Source organism: Hyalella azteca, unplaced genomic scaffold, assembly GCF_000764305.2.
Source record: "Hyalella azteca isolate HAZT.00-mixed unplaced genomic scaffold, Hazt_2.0.2 contig14709, whole genome shotgun sequence".
Lineage (NCBI taxonomy): Eukaryota > Metazoa > Arthropoda > Malacostraca > Amphipoda > Hyalellidae > Hyalella > Hyalella azteca.
The window spans coordinates 22,294-42,354 of NW_025944585.1; the positions used below are offsets into that span (position 1 = coordinate 22,294).

Genomic DNA, 20,061 nt, shown 5'->3' on the forward strand with positions numbered 1-20,061 from the left:
ATTTTGACATGAACTGTGAGAAATTACTCATTCCTCGCCGTTTATTTAGAATATCTATCATTACCTTAAATTTGCGTTATTGAATCCCCTTAACGAAAAATAAGTAGAGATTCGAAGAATCGGAGATGATTATCAGTTATTAATCAGTCCTAATGACTAATTGGTAATCAATAGCAGGGAACCATATTGTCAGTTTCTATTCTATTCTATTCTATTCTATTCTATTCTATTCTATTCTATTCTATTCTATTCTATTCTATTCTATTCTATTTTTGCCGCCAGTAAAAGCCCAAAATCATTACGCGTTGTTCAAATCTCTGTGATTCATTCTCTAAAATGCGAAACTTTCGTTTCACATTGCCGTTTCCAATCCGTGCGACAAATAAAGTGAAATAACCCACAAAAACGTTCAAGTATTTCTGCGTATTGCTATAGTAACCTGTTTCTCTACTCCTTGCTCTGTATGAATGTCGAGTGAATTTCGTTTTGTTCAAATTTTCTTTCTCAATTAAATTCATTTATTTATTATGTTTGGAAGGTGTACTTAGTTTACAGCTTACAATATCAAATTATTTCAAATCAAAATTTCATGCTATAATATAAATTATTATTTCATCTAAATCTAATTAGTCGATTTATTTTCAGTATACTTTGCTCTAGAAATGCGTTACTTTACTAAGTTACCTGCAATGATCATTATTCAAACTTTAGCCATAAGTCTTTATCTTACTTTCCAAAGCATCAAAGTCTTAAACCATTCTTCCTATTTTTCCTTTCCAACTTCCCACCCATTACAGCGATTTACAATGAACGCAAAACCACTCCAAATCAAACTCAAAATTTTGATTATTAAATCAAAATAGAAGCTTCCCTGATTTTTCTTCAATTTGAAACCTTGTCGATTACGTGAAAACCTCCTTGAAAGTCGGTGAAATAAATTTGGGAGATTTTCGGCTAATTAGCATTGCCAATAAATGAGTTATGCTATTTTAATTAGTCTGTCTGTAGGTAATTTGATGTGATACAGCCACCTTCCCCTGTTATCTCAAGGCAATGATAATCGTTATCTTTACATTCTTTATTTATTTTTTCAGGGCTGAACACAATGGAACCCTGGCATTCTTCTCCACTTACACAACACTGCTTAATGAAATCCTAAATTCAAATTATTTAATAAATTATGCATAAACGGCCATAAACGTTGAAATTATATACGATATGACTGACTCACCAAAACGTTGATAGTGAGCACCCGACTTGTGCAAACGTTGACCGAATACGTCATGACTCATAAAAACGTTGAAAGTATTCCTCATTACTCATAAAAACGTTGAACGAATTCCTCATTACTCATAAAAACGTTGTAAGTATTCCTCATTACTCATAAAAACGTTGAACGAATACGTCATGACCCATAAAACGTTGAACGTATTCGTCATGACTCATAAAAACGTTGAACGTATTCGTCATGACTCAGAAAAACGTTGAACGTATCCGTCATGACTCATAAAATCGTTGATAGTTAGCATCATAACTTATGCAAACGTTGATCGAATGCGTCATGACTCATATTAACGTTGAACGTATACGTTATGACTAATAAAAACTTTGAACTTATGACTTGATTGATAAAAACGTAGTTAGTAAACATCCTAACTTATGGAAACGTATAATTAACAACGAAGCTACTTCAAAGAATTGCAACTTCAATATTTTACAACCGACACGACAAAATAAGTTATTTTAAGTATTACTTTTCTCGCTGTAATGTGAATGAAAGTAACTATCATTATTGTTATCTCATAGTAAAGTTCCTGCATGTTATTCTGATTATTAATTGTCATATTGCAATAATTCAATCAATGTAATTTTATCTAATTTTGGCGAAATTATCATTTGATTATAATTGTGCCGTCACGCTATGAGTTATGCAATAATTTAATTTAATTAATTTACTAAAATTTAATTTTTTTTGTATTTAATCAACACATTCCACCTTATTAAAACTCATAGGCATTAGCCTGGGTCTGGCCACCGCATAGCTGGCCGGTGATAAGGCGCCTATAACTCCATAGAATAAACGGAAGACTAGCAATGTACAGCTAAAACATTCAATACGTGCAGCAATTATTCATACAAATAATATAATAAATACTTAATTTGAATAGAAAATTGCAACTTATGTAAATAAAATTATTGAACTTGTAAGAAATTAATATTTTGTAAAAGTTTTGAGAAACAATATGCGAGTTTTTTTCCTAAGTTATATAAATAAATTTGCTTTGTAAGTCAAATTTACTAATATGTGCAATCGAAGCCATCGAGTTTATAATTTTTGTTACGACACTTGAGTCGCCACAACACCAACCTCGCCGTATCAATTATGTATCATAAATCATTTTAGGTAAAATTTTCAATATAGTAATCACGGTGCCAGCGTTGATTAGACCATTAGACCCGTCGCCGATTCTTTACATCGTAGAACATTCACAGCTTGTTGTGGTCTCGAACACGCAACTCGCTGCTCAAATTTTGCTGGGCTCAAACGCCGCCGCCTCGCCGATTTTATCTGATCCGTCGCAAGTAGCTAGGATCGAACCCACAACTCACTGCCCTAATCTTGGTACTCTGGTTGTAACCACTGGGCCAGTGAGTAACTTTTATACAGTTCTAACATTTTTATTACATTTTAATGACAAATTACCGTACATCTTAGAAGTGCTCGACTACGCCTAGGAAGCGGGTACCTCGACTTACGAACTTTATTCGCTCCGTCACTGCGTTCGCATGTGGAAACAATAATGTATTTAATGTGTATAAAAAGAAATTATTAAATTAAATATAGCACAAAATCGGTTCTGAAATTCGATTTGCAAGCAGAAACATGTTCGCATGTGGAGATAAGAAATCTCGAATCACCGGTCCGTTTCTGGAAAAGTTTGTAAGTAAAGGTGTTCGTAAGTCGAAGTATCACTGCATAAAATCGATTTGATTCAAAACGGCGCGTTAAGCACAGTGGCATTACTGTGGCGACTACAGCGTCATTGGCGGTAGCTTTACTAATCTTTACTAAATATTACAGAACATCATTTCCGGACGGAGTAACAAGGCGTAATTAATATACATAAACTAACTCTAGTTACCCAACACTTACTCATTCTACCCAACAGTTAAGGCAACTAGTTACCGATCATCTACTCGTTATATTCAACAGTTTCAGCAAATACGACGACACAACAGTAAATGGACGCGATCAACAAGCGCCAAAGAACATCGTTGCTAAAAATTCTATCAAGCACCTCATGGCTAATCACTTATTACTTATCAACTAGTAACTATCATGTAGTACCTATCACCTAGTACCTTTCACCAAGAACCTATAACCTATTACTTAGTACCCATCATTTAGCACCTATTGCTTGGTACTCATTAGTCGGTACCTCATTAAGCAGCTATTTAGCACTAATTAGTAAGCAGCTGAATACTATGATAGATTTCAACATAACGTTGACTCCACCTGGTTAGCTTCTAGTTGACGACCTTAAAATAAATGTCAGACCTACCCCACCTGCTCCATGTGCTCCAAGTGCCCCACCTGGCTCACGTGCCCCTTGCCTCACCTACCTAACCTGCCCCACCTACCCAACCTACCCCACCTACCCAACCTGTCCCACCTACCCAACCTGTCCCACCTACCCTACCTGCCACACATACCCAACCTGCTCAACTTACCCATGCCCCACTTCCCCCCATCCCCCTACAGGTGCTTGGGGGTGAGCAGCAGGAAGACCTGCATTGCCACCTCCAGCCCCCTTGCCTGCATCTCCTCCTTGGACATCATCTCCTCGGTTTCCAGTATTTTCCAGATCGCGATTTGTCCTGAAATAGCAACTTGGTTAAAAACAAAAATATTATTATAGAAATGATATTTCTCAAAAATTAATAAAAAAACACTATTGTAGGTAAAACTTACATAATTCTATACGTGCCGAACCTGATAATTAATTGTTCCTTCATTATTAACAGGTTCTCAGTAGCAATAATTTAATTACCTATACAGTAGATATTACTTAATTTCTGTCCTTATCATTTCAGTTATAGAAAACCAGTAGATATTCAAAAACTAAAATTCGTCTATTACCTTACTGTGACATTTCCTAACAGCCGCTTCGACCATTGGGCGCTAGAAGCTACAGCATTAGCTGCCGTACTGCCGTACGGCCAAACGTGAGGACAGGCCCACAGCATTTTATGGCCAGGTTCAAGGTACAAGGGAGCTTGCCCACAAACAAAACTGGCCTGTACTATAGTGACACATGAACGCCGGCATTAAGAAATCAAGTTCGACTGAGAGTTATGTCTGAAATGCGCTGGGCTGTTGCCGCAGTAGTCGATACACAGCCCGGTTGAGGTATCGTGTCGGTGCCAATGAGTGGCCCTAATAACGGCCGCAAGATGGTCTTTCTGGCATTGACATGGCAATACTGCGGAGGCAACTCGACTGAAGTCGCCGATTGTCCAGCCGATTTTCATCGTGAAACTGCGCGTAGCTAGCTAAAAATGCCACCAGGTATGCGCAATCAGCTCGTATACCAAGTAATTAGTTAGTTCACTAGTAGTACCCAACGGAAAACTTGAGAACCTTGAAGTACCTTTATGGACCGTCACTATATAGGTACCTAGCAAATGGCTTGTGTACAGTGTAGTTAGGTATGTCACTAGGAACTCACCGAATAGCTCGTGAACGAGCTAGTTAGGTACGTCGCTAGTCACCCACCCAACAGCTCGTCTGCCAAATAGTATGGTATTCACCGAAAATTTTGTGTACCAGGTAGTTAGATACGTCACTAGGTAACCAACTAACAGCTCGTGTGCCAGGCAATATGATACCCAACAAACCGCTCGTGTACAGTGTGGTTAGGTACGTCACTAGGTACCCACCAAAACATTTCATGAACCAGATAGTATGGTACTCACCAAACAGCTCGTGCACAGTGTAGTTAGGTACAGTGTAGGGAGGTCCCTCAAACTTCTCAGGTGGGCGGTAGAGGAAGTTGTTGAGGAGGTATCTGAAGTGCGGCCGCAGCAGCCGTCGGATGATGGCCGCATACCTATTAAAAGAGGCTTTGGTGTTACATTGTACATTATTTGTTCCAGTTTCATCTTCGTTATAGCTACATAATTGTCACATTTGTCATCTATGTTATATTAGCAATATTTGTGACAGTTCCCATGAGGATAGTAAACATCCAGATACAGTTACTTTTGCTTTCCTAATCCATACAACAGCTGGAAGTAGGCAGAACCCATTTGACTTTGCAGTCGTACTACAGTTGCTACAAATGCTCGTACTCGCACTGGTAGCATCCATTGTCCCAGTCCAAATGAAGGAATCAGTCATCCAGAAAAATACATAACATTGTGGTTATCGATCCTCTAATAGTTGTAGTCTCCATGATCGCACTTTCGAACAGTTGTATAAGCCTGCATTCATGTTGAATGCACCCAGACGACAGTTGTAAAACCCAGTTGTCATACCTAGTACAGTTGTCCGCGTCGTTACAGTCTATACAACAGCTATTTGCATCTAATACAATTCTTGTCATTTTCATTTCAGTTGCAAGTGGTTGTGATCTCCCAATTGTTGCATAAGCGAGGACACATGTTAAGTAACTGCTGAAGTAAACAGCTCTACATCATGATGAAGGAAGCCAGGCGAGCAGTGACGAAGCAAGATTCACGAGCCTGCCATCTGTCTCTTGGGGAGCCACAAGAACCACTCACTCAGCCCTTTGTCCCTTAGGAATCCTCAAAGACCACTCACTCACTCGTCCTTCTGCCCCTTAGGAATCCTCAAAGACCACTCACTCGTCACTCAGGGATCCTTAAAGACCACTCACTTGGCACTTAGGGATCCTCAAAGACCACTCACTCGGCCCTCTGTCCCTTAGGAATCCTCAAAGACCACTCACTCACTCGTCCTTCTGCCCCTTAGGAATCCTCAAAGACCACTCACTCGTCACTTAGGGATCCTTAAAGACCACTCACTCGGCACTTAGGGATCCTCAAAGACCACTCACTCGGCCCTCTGTCCCTTAGATATCCTCAAATACCTCTCACTCGGCCCTCTCTCCATCAAAGACCACTCGCTCGGCCCTCTGTCCCTTAGAGATCCTCAAAGACCACTCACTCGGCCCTCTGTTCCTCAAAAACCACTCGCTCGGCCCCCTCTCCCTCAAAGACCACTCACTCGGCCTTCTGTCCCTTAGGGATCCTCAGAGACCACTCACTCGGCACTCTGTCCCTCAGGAATCAGCAAGGACCACTCAATCATCCCTCTGTCTCTCAGGGACAGACATGGACCACTCACTCATCCCTCTGTCTCTCAGGGACCGACATGGACCACGCACTCAGCTCTCCGGGCCTCAGGGATGGACACCAGCGCCCCTCTGTCCCTCAGGGACCGACATGGACCACTCACTCAGCTCTCCGGGCCTCAGGGATGGACACTAGCGCCCCTCTGTCCCTCAGGGACCGACATGGACCACTCACTCAGCTCTCCGGGCCTCACCCCGTCAAAATTTTCGTGCCGATTAAGGTCGTTTTAGAGGAACTATATTCGGCTTAGGGGTGAATCAGGAGCAAGTCGGCCACGTAGGGTGTTTTGCTTCTATTTACCAGCCTCTTTTGGAAGTCAATTGCCCGGTAGGCCAAATCTGCGTAATATACNAAGGGAGGGGGCATTTTTTTAAGCATTTTTCATATTCGGCCGTGTCTGTCCCGAACGTATCAGGTACCAAATACGCGCGCCCCACGATCGCCCCAAGCTCGACGAGTAATTTCACAAGATTCCCTTTCGGCGCTTATTTCGCTACGGCAACCGGAACCTAATGCGGACATAGAGCTTCTAATTTACCCGGCCATAAGAACCTGGGGCGTCCGTGTGCCAGCGGCTGACAGGTCTTCGAATTTCGATAGGGCAGGGATGGACACCAGCGCCCCTCTGTCCCTCAGAGACCGACATGGACCACTCACTCAGCTCTCCGGGCCTCAGGGATGGACACTAGCGCCCCTCTGTCCCAGACGCCATCGAAGCGCCCCAGCTCCTCCATCTTGAGCTTGAAGATGTCACCCACGTAGATCTGCAGCGACCGCCTCGCGTTCTGGGCCGATGAAGGACAATCATTTATGACGATGATGGACAATTATTTCTAGCGATGATGGACGATCATTTATGGCAATGATTGACAATTATTATTGGAAAGGATGAACAATCATTTAAGGCGATGATGGACAGTTATTTATGGCGATGAATGACGATTATTTATAGCGTTGATGGACGATCATTTATGACGATGAAAGACAATCATTTATGGCGATGAAGGACAATCAATTATGACGATGAAGGACGATCATTTATGGCGATGATGGACGATCATTTATAGCGATGATGGACGATCATTTATGACGATGAAGAACAATCATTTATGGCGATGAAGGACAATCAATTATGACGATGAAGGACGATCATTTATAGCGATGATGGACGACCATTTATGGCGATGAAGGACAATCATTTATAGCGATGATGGACGACCATTTATGGCGATGAAGGACAATTATTTCTAGCGATGATGGACGATAATTTATGACGATGATGAACAATCATTCATGGCGATGAAGGACAATCATTTATGGCGATGACGGACAATTATTTATAGCGATGATGGACAAACATTTATTAGTACATTATAGATTAACAGTAGTCATCCATTATCCAATTAAAGACGATCATTGATGAAACGATTAAAGACAACCATTTATGGCAACAAAGGATAATCATTGGCGACGGTGAAGGGCAATCGTCTATTACGACTAAAGACAATACTTCATGTCGATGAAAGGCAATCATTCAAAACGCATCTTTTTATGTTGAAAATATTGCTTGGTTATAAGATGCGCGTTTTAACAGCATTATTTCAAAGCAAATTATTCTGGTTATTTTATTTTGAAATTTTTATAGTGGCACGTCAATTTTTTAATAGTGGCATCCTGCAGCATTTTAGGTCATGTGGCGGTAATAAAATATCAATAAAAAGAGCTTGTATTCGTTAATACGCCATCGAAAATATTTATCGAGCACACCGAATTTCTAATTTTTAAAAATTGTTCGTGTATAGAAACCTTAGTTCTAAAAAAATTAATTTGTCGTTAACAAATACAACGTTCATCCGTGTAATTCCATGGATTAATGTACGATATTTATGAGTAATATTCCAATGCTGCATTAAATGACAAGACCCCATGAATATTTGAACAACAAGCTGTCTGGCATGTCTTTGCTACATTTTTTGTATGCACAAAATAAATTTCAAGCAAACCATTAGTTATCAATAGAGATATCTAAATGTTCGGGGTAATGTCCGCGGAATTTTTCTGCTACATGGATACTCACGGCCCGCTAAACAATTTATGTGTGGCCCGCGGCCATGTCTGCGGTGCAGAAACATGATTGGGGCTGCATGTTAGTAGCAAGCATTTCAAATTATAATCATCACTTTCATATTTATCCCGTGCACAATCATGCTACTGAGATTAGGGGCATATGAACTTGAGGGCTTGAAGCCATAGGCGCCGTAACCCTGTAGCCATTGCTCCAGCCAGCATAGCCTTCATGTGGCTTGAAGCTGCCGCGGAACTGGTGTAGATTGCAGTATTTCTATTGTATTCTACGACTACGTAGCTCTAAAGCAGTGCGCGGCAAGGAATATTTAAATATTTGGCTCAATATCCGTGGATTTTTTCATGTGATTTAGTGTGTAAATACAATACCATATACTGCGATTTGATACAGTGACTCTTACAGCGTATAATGCATGCTGCATACGGAACACAGTCATACACAAACGCTGCAGCACTACCCGTGTACAGCATTCACCGTGTACAGCACTCACCGTGTACAGCACTCACCGTGTACAGCACTCATGATCACCGTGTACAGCACTCACCGTGTACAGCACTCATGATCACCGTGTACAGCACTCACCGTGTACAGCGTGCCCCAGCCCAGGTCCTTCACTAAATAATTTGGTTCGTTTTCTTCGAAGAAATTTTTAACGACTTCTTCGACGAGCTCCACCCCCACCACGCTGTGCCCCTTGCTGTGCAACCTGCGCAAGAGATAAATATGTACAGCAATGCTGCCCTTGCTGTGCATCCGAGGTATGAAAATGCACAAAGCAGTGCAGTGCACGGTACATGTACATTAAGCAGAGCCTTTATGCCCATTAAGTAGAGCCTTTATGTACATTAAGCAGAGCCTTATTGTACATTCATATATATAGAGGGTATAATTGTCATAATCAGTCTATACAACTGTTGGCAGGCTGACACTCAGAATTACTTTCACTCATCAAAAAATTCCTGGCAATCGCACTTCAAACAATATTATATGGCAACAATATAATTACTAATGAAAATTGCACTTAGAAAATATTATCGTATATCGCATCAATATAATTCCCTCTGGTTATTGCACTTCAAACAATATCATCGTATAAGGCAACAATATATTGCATAATTGCAAACCATGAACGACATTAATATGTATCGCACCACGAAGTTCTAAGCTCGCTGGTCCAACCTTGATCTGGTTAAATTATTTATTAAGAAATAAACTTTACACTCATATAAATTATTAGGCCGTTGTCCAAATAGCAATGTACGTTAGTGTGGGTAATTCCGGCCCAGTTTCGCTCGGCAAAAGAGCGAGCCAGAGCTATACGTCAGTTTTTTGCTCGCCTTGTGAGTAAGAAAAATTTTCGGTATTTCGAAAATGTGACCCATAAGTTCCCTGAGTGCACGCTGCACCTTGCACTGACCCACTTACATTTTATATTAACTTAGAGAGGCCTCAGCGGCAGTCGAGCTCACTTAGTTAAGTGGTTAGTGAATGATGAATCTAAGAGGTTATTGATCGATCATTGATGAACAAAGAGCTGACAAATGGGTCAGTGGGCGAACACACAACCTGTCATCGGATGAGTAGGCAGTTTGTTTTGTGATGTGTAATGTATATTAATTGTATTGTGGTATTTATATGGTATGTGTGAGGGTGAATCTATGTTTGTGTTGAGGTGTGTATTGTGTGTTTTTAGTGTGGAGGTATTCGGGAGGTTGAAGATGCGTGATGATGAATGTGTAGTAAAAGTTTTGAATGTGCTGAGTAAAGAATGGTTGCGTTACTTCCAAGAATGTGTTCTATGTGTTTTTGTGTTATTATGTGCGTATGCTTATCTGCGTAATATGATCTGTGATGTGTACGTGTCTGTGTACATGTGTATGAATGAATAGCGACTTGTATTTGAACTCTCAATTTCTAGTTCCAAAATCGCATTTAATTTGCACACAAAATTATAAATAAAACTGAGGGGCATTTAAAGGCAACTAGCTCTTCAGGTAGGAATAACTCTAAGTTATCATCAATAATCCGAAGCACTACAAATAATCCCTGCTGATTGGGCTATATATTCTCGATAATACATATTTCCCATAGAAATCACGTTATAATTATGGATATATATAGTACTCGAATGTAGGTANGTAGGCAGTTTGTTTTGTGATGTGTAATGTATATTAATTGTATTGTGGTATTTATATGGTATGTGTGAGGGTGAATCTATGTTTGTGTTGAGGTGTATATTGTGTGTTTAGGGATAGGAATAGTTTGTAATGAATCACGTAATGGAACAAATCAATCCCACGCACGAAGCGGACTCTAGCTAACAATGAAAGGTAATGTCATCTCTCATTAGTGACTAAAGAATTGATAATTTAAGCCTTGGTATCGTGAGGGTCAAAGCGATACTCGCTGACCCTGAGGTATCGACGTACCCAAACGTCCGGCCCGCGGGCGATCAATGCCGGTATCGCCGCGATGACCTCCGCGACCATCGCGTGTATCGCGTGTAACCGCACAGGGGGGTTAGGTGTAAACACGGATAGAAATAAAACGGCTAGTCAAAAGTGCGGGGGGGTTAGGTGTAAACACGGATAGAAATAAAACGGCTAGTCAACAGAGCGGGTGAAAACGGCCAGTCAACAGAGCGGGTGAAAACGGCCAGTCAACAGAGCGGGTGAAAACGGCCAGTCAACAGAGCGGGTGGAAACGACCAGTCAACAGAGCGGGTGGAAACGACCAGTAAACAGAGCGGGTGGAAACGGCCAGTCAACAGAGCGGATGAAAACGACCAGTCAACGGAGCGGGTGGAAACGGCCAGTCAACAGAGCGGGTGGAAACGGCCAGTCAACAGAGCGGGTGGAAACGGCCAGTCAACAGAGCGGGTGGAAACGGCCAGTCAACAGAGCGGGTGGAAACGGCCAGTCAACAGAGCGGGTGGAAACGGCCAGTCAACAGAGCGGGTGGAAACGGCCAGTCAACAGAGCGGGTGGAAACGGCCAGTCAACAGAGCGGGTGGAAACGGCCAGTCAACAGAGCGGGTGGAAACGGCCAGTCAACAGAGCGGGTGGAAACGGCCAGTCAACAGAGCGGGTGGAAACGGCCAGTCAACAGAGCGGGTGGAAACGGCCAGTCAACAGAGCGGGTGGAAACGGCCAGTCAACAGAGCGGGTGGAAACGGCCAGTCAACGGAGCGGGTGGAAACGGCCAGTCAACAGAGCGGGTGGAAACGGCCAGTCAACAGAGCGGGCGGAAACGGCCAGTCAACAGAGCGGGTGGAAACGGCCAGCCAACAGAGCGGACGGAAACGGCTATTCAAAAAAGTTTGTGTGCAATTAGAAGGTAAAACTAAACGATCGATAGAGCAAAAAAGCATACAAACTTTCTTGTCCAACCCCCTCTCCCCCTACAGGCCCTTACCTCTCCCTCTCATTCAACCCCCAATGACCTCGCCCCTGGCCCATCCCCCACAAGGTCATGTTATTGTTCTCTAGTTGTTTCCTGTCGATTTAACCCCCACATAACCACCTCCTATAACCCCGTCCTCATTTACCCCGTCGATTGTTTCCACATTGACCGCCACCACCGCCAGGCAGCGAGGGGGTTGATCGAAGGTGGCATAATCATTAAGTTGTCAAGGACGGTTGATTGCTGGCAATCCCATAGCCAACGATAACGCGCTCATTATTCCACGCTTTTACATCCGTGATGGTAGATTCACTCAAAATATTTAACACAGATATACGAATTCGGTCATATTGTCAAAATAGTGACACTCTGTCTCTCACATCACGAGCAGGAACGGACGTATAGCGACGTAACGCTGATATGTTTATTTGTTTGAAAAGCTAGATCAGGATGACCCACGCAAGGCCGTAAGTACATCGCAAATTTAACAATTTTATACTCATTTCTCCGAGTGTATAACTGAGAAGTATAACAAATTTCAATATTATTAAATAGATTATCTTCAATTAATGTAATTACTCAATTATCTCTACCTATAAAACCTAGCGTGTTGCCGTGTTACATGAATGCGGAAAAATCGGGACCAGGAAACCTCATGACTTACGGAGGGGGGATTTGCTCATGCTACACGCTCGCTGCACCACACTCACCACCTGAGGTCGAGGCTCGTGCCACACTCACCACTTGAGGTCAAGGTTCTTGCCACACTCACCACTTGAGGTCGAGGCTCTTGCCACAGAGGGGCACAAAGATGCGATGGCGGCCAGGGGGCGGGGCGAGGTGGCTAAGATGGCGGCGCAGGTGAGGGTTCACCTCGTCCAGGTGCCACGAGGGGTCGTCCGACCAGCGGGAGCTCCAGAAGGCGTTGTTGTCCTCGTCATCACCCATGGCGGGGGCTGAGGGGGAAGGTGGGGAGAAGGGTTAGAGGGGAAATAGGGGCAATAGGGCGGGTTAATTGGATTAGGTTGATATTTAATCTATGTTTAGGCTGTGGGAATGAAGAAAAGGGGAAATAAGTGCAATAGGGCATGGTTAATTGGGTTAGGTTGAAATTGAATCCATGTTTAGGCTGTGGGAATGAAGAAAAGGTTGAAATAAGGGCAATAGGGTCTGGTTAATTGGGTTAGGTTGGCAACTGTCATCCGTGGCGAGGGCTTGGTGGGAATGAGCCAAATGGATGGAGAGGTCTATCACAACTTAGGCCTCCATGGATGGAGGGGTCTATCTCAACTTAGGCCTCCATGGATGGAGGGGTCTATCTCAACTTAGGCCTCCATGGATGGAGGGGTCTATCTCAACTAAGGCCTCCATGGATGGAGGGGTCTATCTCAACTAAGTCCTCCATGGATGGAGGGGTCTATCTCAACTAAGGCCTCCATGGATGGAGGGGTCTACCCCAACTAAGGAGCGATGTACTTTTTACATTCAATCAAGTTCCTTATACCGGCGCTCAGTAAAAGAAATCAATTGTCCAAACAAGGACCCACTTTCTTTCAAACAGCACTAGCAGAAAAAGGACGTAGCACTGATACGTTCTCTTGACGGGCTGACCTGGGTCCGGATGACTCACACTTGATCAAAGAGTTAATATCTATTTGGAGTTTTTTATTTATCTAAATAAATAAATTAAATAGAAATAAAAATTAAATAAAAATAAATAAATAAAATAAACTAAATCTAAAATTAGTTCCACTAATTTCTCTCAATATACACGCTTAGGTAAAACACTTTGTAGAAATTCTGATTCTGTTTTGTCCCTTGCTCAATCATGTACGAGTAAAGCCAAGTTTTAATAACTTTTTATAAAATGTTCAGTTAAACACACGCGCCATGGGAATGAATGCTAGATAAATAATAAGTTATATATTTCGGTCATTAGTATACTGGTTTTTGTATTTATTTTCGAGTTCACGTTTTGCAAAGAATGGCTTATGTTACTTAGGAATAGAAAATGGGGAATTTATGAATGAATAATATTTATTTTCTTTATGAGGAAATAATTATGTTGATGAGGTTTAATAATTCGAAATAAATCCCTATCACGCTATGCACCAGGTCAACCCGCTACCCATCACATACATCTAACCCGTCGTGTCAGCCTTGTGCGAAAACATCATTATTTTTATATCGATTCTATGAAAAGCTGATGGCGCAATAAATAACTTCTGCAAAGTTAAAGATTATAATATAACGTTATATAATGACGAGTCATTTCTGATAGCTTTATTCTCCATTATGGTAATAAAAATTGCATTCTCATTCATTAATTAGATTCTGTGATCTTCGCATGTATATAAGTTATTCAACTGAATTCTTGGTGATTAGCAGCATAGATATTAGCCATTGTTATAATTGATGGCCATTTAGTCATGAAGGTCGCAGGAGGAGCAGTTAGAGGTCAACAAGTCGATGCGATGACGTCAATCATAATTTCAATTTCTACATTTACTTGATATATCACTTACATATTAAAAAAATTCAAATTTAAGTATAAACATGTTTAATTCTTTCTTACATATGAACGTGATCCGTTCAAAGATTCAATAGGTATAGTTTTTAATTCGATGCCCGTAATTGAAGTAATTGATTTCAGGAATACGCAACACACAACCTCCCTTCACGACCGCCGAAGCGCAACTGACGACCTTCTTAATGAGGGTATCACGCCAGGGCAACAAACTCCACGGGTTGCGTGAACAGCTTTTTGCTGCCAGATTCTTGGAACGACTTTATCGAACATCTCCGCACCATCGCTTGACACGACAACATTCCTGGTGCAGGCGCCTTGCAAACGGAACATTTTGCTCAAATAATCGCACGCACTTTAGTTTTCATTATTACATTGAAGCATTTCATTCTAATTGAATGAATTACATTAGAACAACTGGGCTAATTCTTTCAAGTTATGAAGGTAAGACTTTTCATTGAGAGTATGAAAACAATATTTTAGGCGCTGTGAATGATATAAAAATTTCATAACTCTCTTTAATCATTTTTTCTAATCTATTTATGCGTTTAATACGTGCTACCATTACGTCATTATACGGCACAACATTTTCACGTGATGAGTGATATGACAAATAAGTAGTATCCTTTGCCTCTCTTTTTTTAATATTTCATTAATTGTGTAAAAAAAATCATAATTCAAAAAGATTAGTTAAGGAAATTATATATTCTTCTGTAAAAATTATTCTGAACTGTCAGCCTAAATGAACATTGGTCAGAATTGACGATTGACTGACGTCAGTAAATTACACCAATTATTTCTGAACGGTTTAACCTTTTATTTTAGGATTAAGATGCATTATAAAAAAATTATCGAACTAAGATGCAGCAAAAATCCTTCTTAATACAACGTCATATATATCCAGCTGCAACAAAACGTCATATATATCCAGCTGCAACAAAACGTCATGTATATCCAGCTGCAATACAACGTCATACATATCCAGCTGCAATAAAACGTCAAATATTTCCAGCTGCAATACAACGTCAAATATTTCCAGCTGCAATACAACGTCATATATATTCAGCTGCAATACAACGTCATATATATATCCAGCTGCAATACAACGTCATATATATCCAGCTGCAATACAACGTCATATATTTCCAGCTGCAATACAACGTCAAATATTTCCAGCTGCAATACAACGTCATATATTTCCAGCTGCAATACAACGTCATATATATCCAGATACAATAAAGTAGAGTTGGAATATGGCAGGAGGTAACAAATGCTTAATTTACGAACCTCCGTAAAATATACACAAGGCAAAATTTATTATGCGCTTTTAACAAAACTGTGACTTAAACAGAACAAAAGTGCACGTTACGAAACGGGAAAACGTAGATACATTGACAAGAGGAACCCGAATGGCACAGACTTAGCGCAACTGGAGTCCATGGTTCAGGCGGACGATCTCTTAACTTTTTTTGAAAGTATGGGCCCAGAACAGCAAATATTCAAGTGCACTTAATCATTTTCATTATATTGTGCAGTCAGGTGCATAGGTATGGAGCTGCCTACCTGTGAAATTGACGAGAAAACCTTAATGAGAAAACCACTTAAAGAAAACTACGACAGTGATACTTCGGTAGGATGGGATGATAGTGAAGCCATGATAAGAAAACATAGATAAAAAACATTACGAAAGAAACAATGACCCTTAAATAATTTCAGAAAAGCCTTAATAAAGAAAACAAACTGTCTGGACCCGTCCAGAAAATCATCCCAAGAACCACAAAAAACTACAATGCAAACAATTCGTTACAACCACGTCAAGAGAACAAAGATAGAACCACATCCAGCATGTCATTGTCAATGAAGTCATGAAGGTAAGAAATTTCATGAACTGCGATTCACTGATTAATTAACATATGCGCAATACTAGCACGGGAGTTCAATTCCGGACGTTAATCGATGATTTTTTTGTGTTTTGTATTTGTTGTGGCGTCTTGGTAGCAACTATAGCCCCGACCTTTGATATTGAACGTAAGGTGTTCCCAATATCGTCAGCCGAGTTTCAGTCAGATCTTTGTCAGTTCAGAACGACACGCGAATTATACTTGATCCTCTTGTATTTTCGCATAACCGCAGTTAATCCGATGATTCGGTAAAAATTTCTTAAAATTATCTCTCATTACATTTGTTAAGAGAACTATTTGTTACTTTAGATTAAATATTCAATTAAATAGCGGTTTCAGCGTTTATTAGGCCGTAGGCCTGTCGCCGATTCTTAACACCACAGAATATTCACAGCATTTTGCGGTCTCGAACTCTCATCTCACTGCTACAATTCTGTTATGCTTAACCGCCCGGCCTCCTTGCCGATTCTGACCAGAAACTGGCGCACAGAGCTGGGATCGAACCCGCGCCTCTCTGCGCCAATCTTGGTACTCTGAACTTTAACCACTGGGCCATTTAACTATTTAACTAAACTCTCCTTAATCTGATATAATGTCGTTCTTAGAACCATGATTGTTTTTTTATAAAGGGTAGGCCAAAACTCACTGACCCTTCTTGTTTTCTAATATCTTATTAATTCCACAATCTTGTATATCATCTTAATATTTTTCATTTTTACATATTCTGGAGATTAATTATGAAGAAATTCAAACCCTCCCAACGTGCACAAATTTTAAATTTTGCTATCAAAATCAAGGCTCAATAATTCAAACCCAAAGAGCTTATCGCAGGCATTTCAATGTGAGAGAAGCAATCTTCAATTGAGCTAAATGAAAACATCACTTAAGAAATAAGAGAAATAAGCCCAGGAACATTGGAAAAGGTTATGGCAGAGGTAATCGAAAGAGCTGCAATTCGGGAAGCAGAAAATGGAAGGCATAAGCAGGAACTTAAATTTTCACACTTAACGATAAATTAAATTTCCGAAGCTTACTAAAAGTAAATTTGTGATAAGAATAAAATTACATTTGAGATAGATAATCAATTTTCGTCGCCATGACTTTATGATATTAAAACTTTATGCATTTAACTGTAAAATAAAAAAGTGATTTAAAATTGAAATGGTTCAGCGACTTTTATCCAACCTGTATTAGTTTCTATGTTCGTTCCAGAAACCTTCACAAACTCTATAAAAGGCAAGTTCAGTGTATGGAATCATCTTAATTTTGCTCAGGGAAGCCCGCGTTTTCATACAGTATTGAATGCAATAATTCAATCGAAGCTCGAATTCGAATGTACTACCTACCAATGTACACCAAAGGCATAATGGTAGAAGCTAGAGGCTTCGGTTTTCGTGGGGTAGTTCCGTATTCGATACCTATTGTACGGGAATATTCCGCAAACAGAGTTCTGACGAGTTATTTGTATGCTGGTCATTATTCGTTCAAGTTTCGTTCCTGCACGATTGCACGTTATTAAGTATCCTATGATAATCTTCTTCAATCAGCAACTTTCAAAGAAGTGTAGAGGTATCACACACGGGGAGTATGTGACGGTTGTTTCCAGCAAGAATCTATCTACTTTCACAATTGAAGAGTTCAACTAATGCAAGATTTCTTTATTAAAAAAACAGCTTAGCATTTCACTTTAAAAAATTTCATGGTGATATCTTTTTCTACAATGGAACCAATCCGTTACCTGCGAGAAGTGAAATCTGTACAGCAGTACAGATGATCATCTGTTCTCCTGAGAGTAAACATGTCCGAGATTACACTTCTGCATGGATCCTTGTAGAAGCCCTCGAAGTCCCCTGTGTTCGTTGAACTCCGTTGGAGCAAGCACAGAATGGCAAGTGTAAATTACTAGTGATAACTAATTTTTTGTCACTGCAACCTCGTAAATGAAAATGGTGACAAAATCAGTTTCGTTTCCAAAAAAAGTGGCTCTAATATTCGCCATCTGTCACGCCAGGTCAATTTTGCTTAAATAATCGACGGCAAAAAAGCGTTCCTCAATGAGTGGCAGCCAGTTTTACCAAGTCTGGTTACGCAATTAAAGCTCATCGATAGATAATGATAATTAATGATAGATAATTTCCAGCCTTTTCTATAATACTTCTTTGTTTCAGGAATTGCAGGTGCAGGTGCAGGTAATTTCCGGTCTTCACAGGATTCGCAGACCTCAACTAAACTGGCGTCCACTACCAGTTCATCGAGCACACGCCCAACCTCAGCGCCGTGCAGATGGACAACACAATTGAAAGCACCCTTGCCACTGAGTTGTGAGTAAAATCAGAGCACGATTCAACTCGCAGCACTTAATAAATTTTGTCTGAATTGGATGCGAACATAATTGACTTGAAAGTATTCGCAGAACATATTCACTAACTCGGGCCGTTGAGCATACCGCTAGAAATTCTTGATATACATAACTTATTTTTCGATTGAGATTTCATGAAAGATCGGAGAAAATGCGGCTAATTTTTTCAAAAAGATCGTTGATAGCCGCATGCTTGCTGCACCCGCTGTCACAATAATAAACGAACCATTAATAATTTCAGACAGCGCGGCATAATCGCTTAACGTCCCGGGGGAAAGACGCTATTTGACGCGAGAGGAGATAAAATTGACGGAAAATCCTGGGAATAACATAACATTAATCAACGTTCAGCATAAACGTTCCTATAGGAGATACTAGATACCCGAACAACCTGATAACGCGAAAATAAGTTACTCGCTACATTAATTTATTGGTAATCTAAATATATATATTTTCAAAACTCGATCAACAGCCCAATATGAAACGACGCTACACTGTGACTTAAACAGAACAAAAGTGCACGTTACGAAACGAGAAAACGTAGATACATTGACAAGAGAAACCCGAATGGCACAGACTTAGCGCAACTGGAGTCCATGGTTCAGGCGGACGATCTCTTAACTTTTTTTGAAAGTATAGGCCCTGGAGAGGATTCATTGGTAATCTAAATATATATATTTTCAAAACTCGATCAACAGCCCATTATAAAATGACGCTGCACTGTGACTTAAACAGAACAAAAGTGCACGTTACGAAACGAGAAAACGTAGATACATTGACAAGAGAAACCCGAATGGCACAGACTTAGCGCAACTGGAGTCCATGGTTCAGGCGGACGATCTCTTAACTTTTTTTGAAAGTATAGGCCCTGGAGAGGATTCATCTTCTCAGTCTATTTCTGGATGGTTGGTCACCTATGATCAACGTATGCGACCTACTGAAAGTCATGCATGGTAGAAGGCTGTTCATTACTTCATCATTATCAGAGGAACTGTTTGGTCATCTATATACGACGCCTATGAGGAGGCTATCCTTGCCTTATAGAGAAAGTTCTCACCACATAGATTCCCAAGCTGATTGGTGGTCTGGAAAGATTGCTGGGCCCCATTAGAGGTTCTAACCTACAGACTTACATCTCTACTGCACTGCTCCTCGTGTAAGTTATGAAAACAATCAAAACCTGGCAACTGAAATTCAACCGGTACAATTTCCCCCCCCCCATGATTTTTATGGAGTGTTTCAGTAATTAAGGAATACAAATAATGTTTATACACTCGTTCGAAATCACAGTAAACAGTCCACTTTTTGTTCAAAATGGAATCCGAGTTCGTGCAGATACATTTTAAAACTTTTTGCGCACTTTCACTTTGATGTAGGCGGTTACTTCCTACATTATTTACAGGCCTGG

At 40.7% G+C, this 20,061-nt stretch overlaps 1 protein-coding gene across 1 annotated transcript; it reads right to left on the reverse strand.

Moving 5' to 3' along the window:
• Positions 1 to 3,724: 3,724 nt before the first annotated feature.
• Positions 3,725 to 14,546, reverse strand: LOC108668889 (thiopurine S-methyltransferase). The gene is made up of 7 exons (XM_018156147.2): positions 14,442 to 14,546; positions 12,639 to 12,822; positions 9,047 to 9,170; positions 7,036 to 7,163; positions 6,411 to 6,455; positions 4,978 to 5,111; positions 3,725 to 3,879 (listed from the first exon to the last, which is right to left on the reverse strand). Exons 2-7 carry the CDS (start codon positions 12,812 to 12,814, stop codon positions 3,758 to 3,760), a joined length of 729 nt encoding a protein of 242 aa, XP_018011636.1. The 5' UTR covers positions 12,815 to 12,822; positions 14,442 to 14,546; the 3' UTR covers positions 3,725 to 3,757.
• Between the last annotated feature and the right edge of the window lie 5,515 nt (positions 14,547 to 20,061).

Coding starts and splice junctions, on each gene's coding strand:
- LOC108668889 (XM_018156147.2), bottom strand. CDS start 12,814: ATGGGTGATGACGAGGACAACAACGCCTTCTGGAGCTCCCGCTGGTCG. Junction 7,164..9,046: donor GCTGGGGCACGCTGTACACG/GTGAGTGCTGTA, acceptor TCATCGGCCCAG/AACGCGAGGCGGTCGCTGCA. Junction 5,112..6,410: donor CCTGAGGCCCGGAGAGCTGA/GTGCGTGGTCCA, acceptor CTCTTTTAATAG/GTATGCGGCCATCATCCGAC.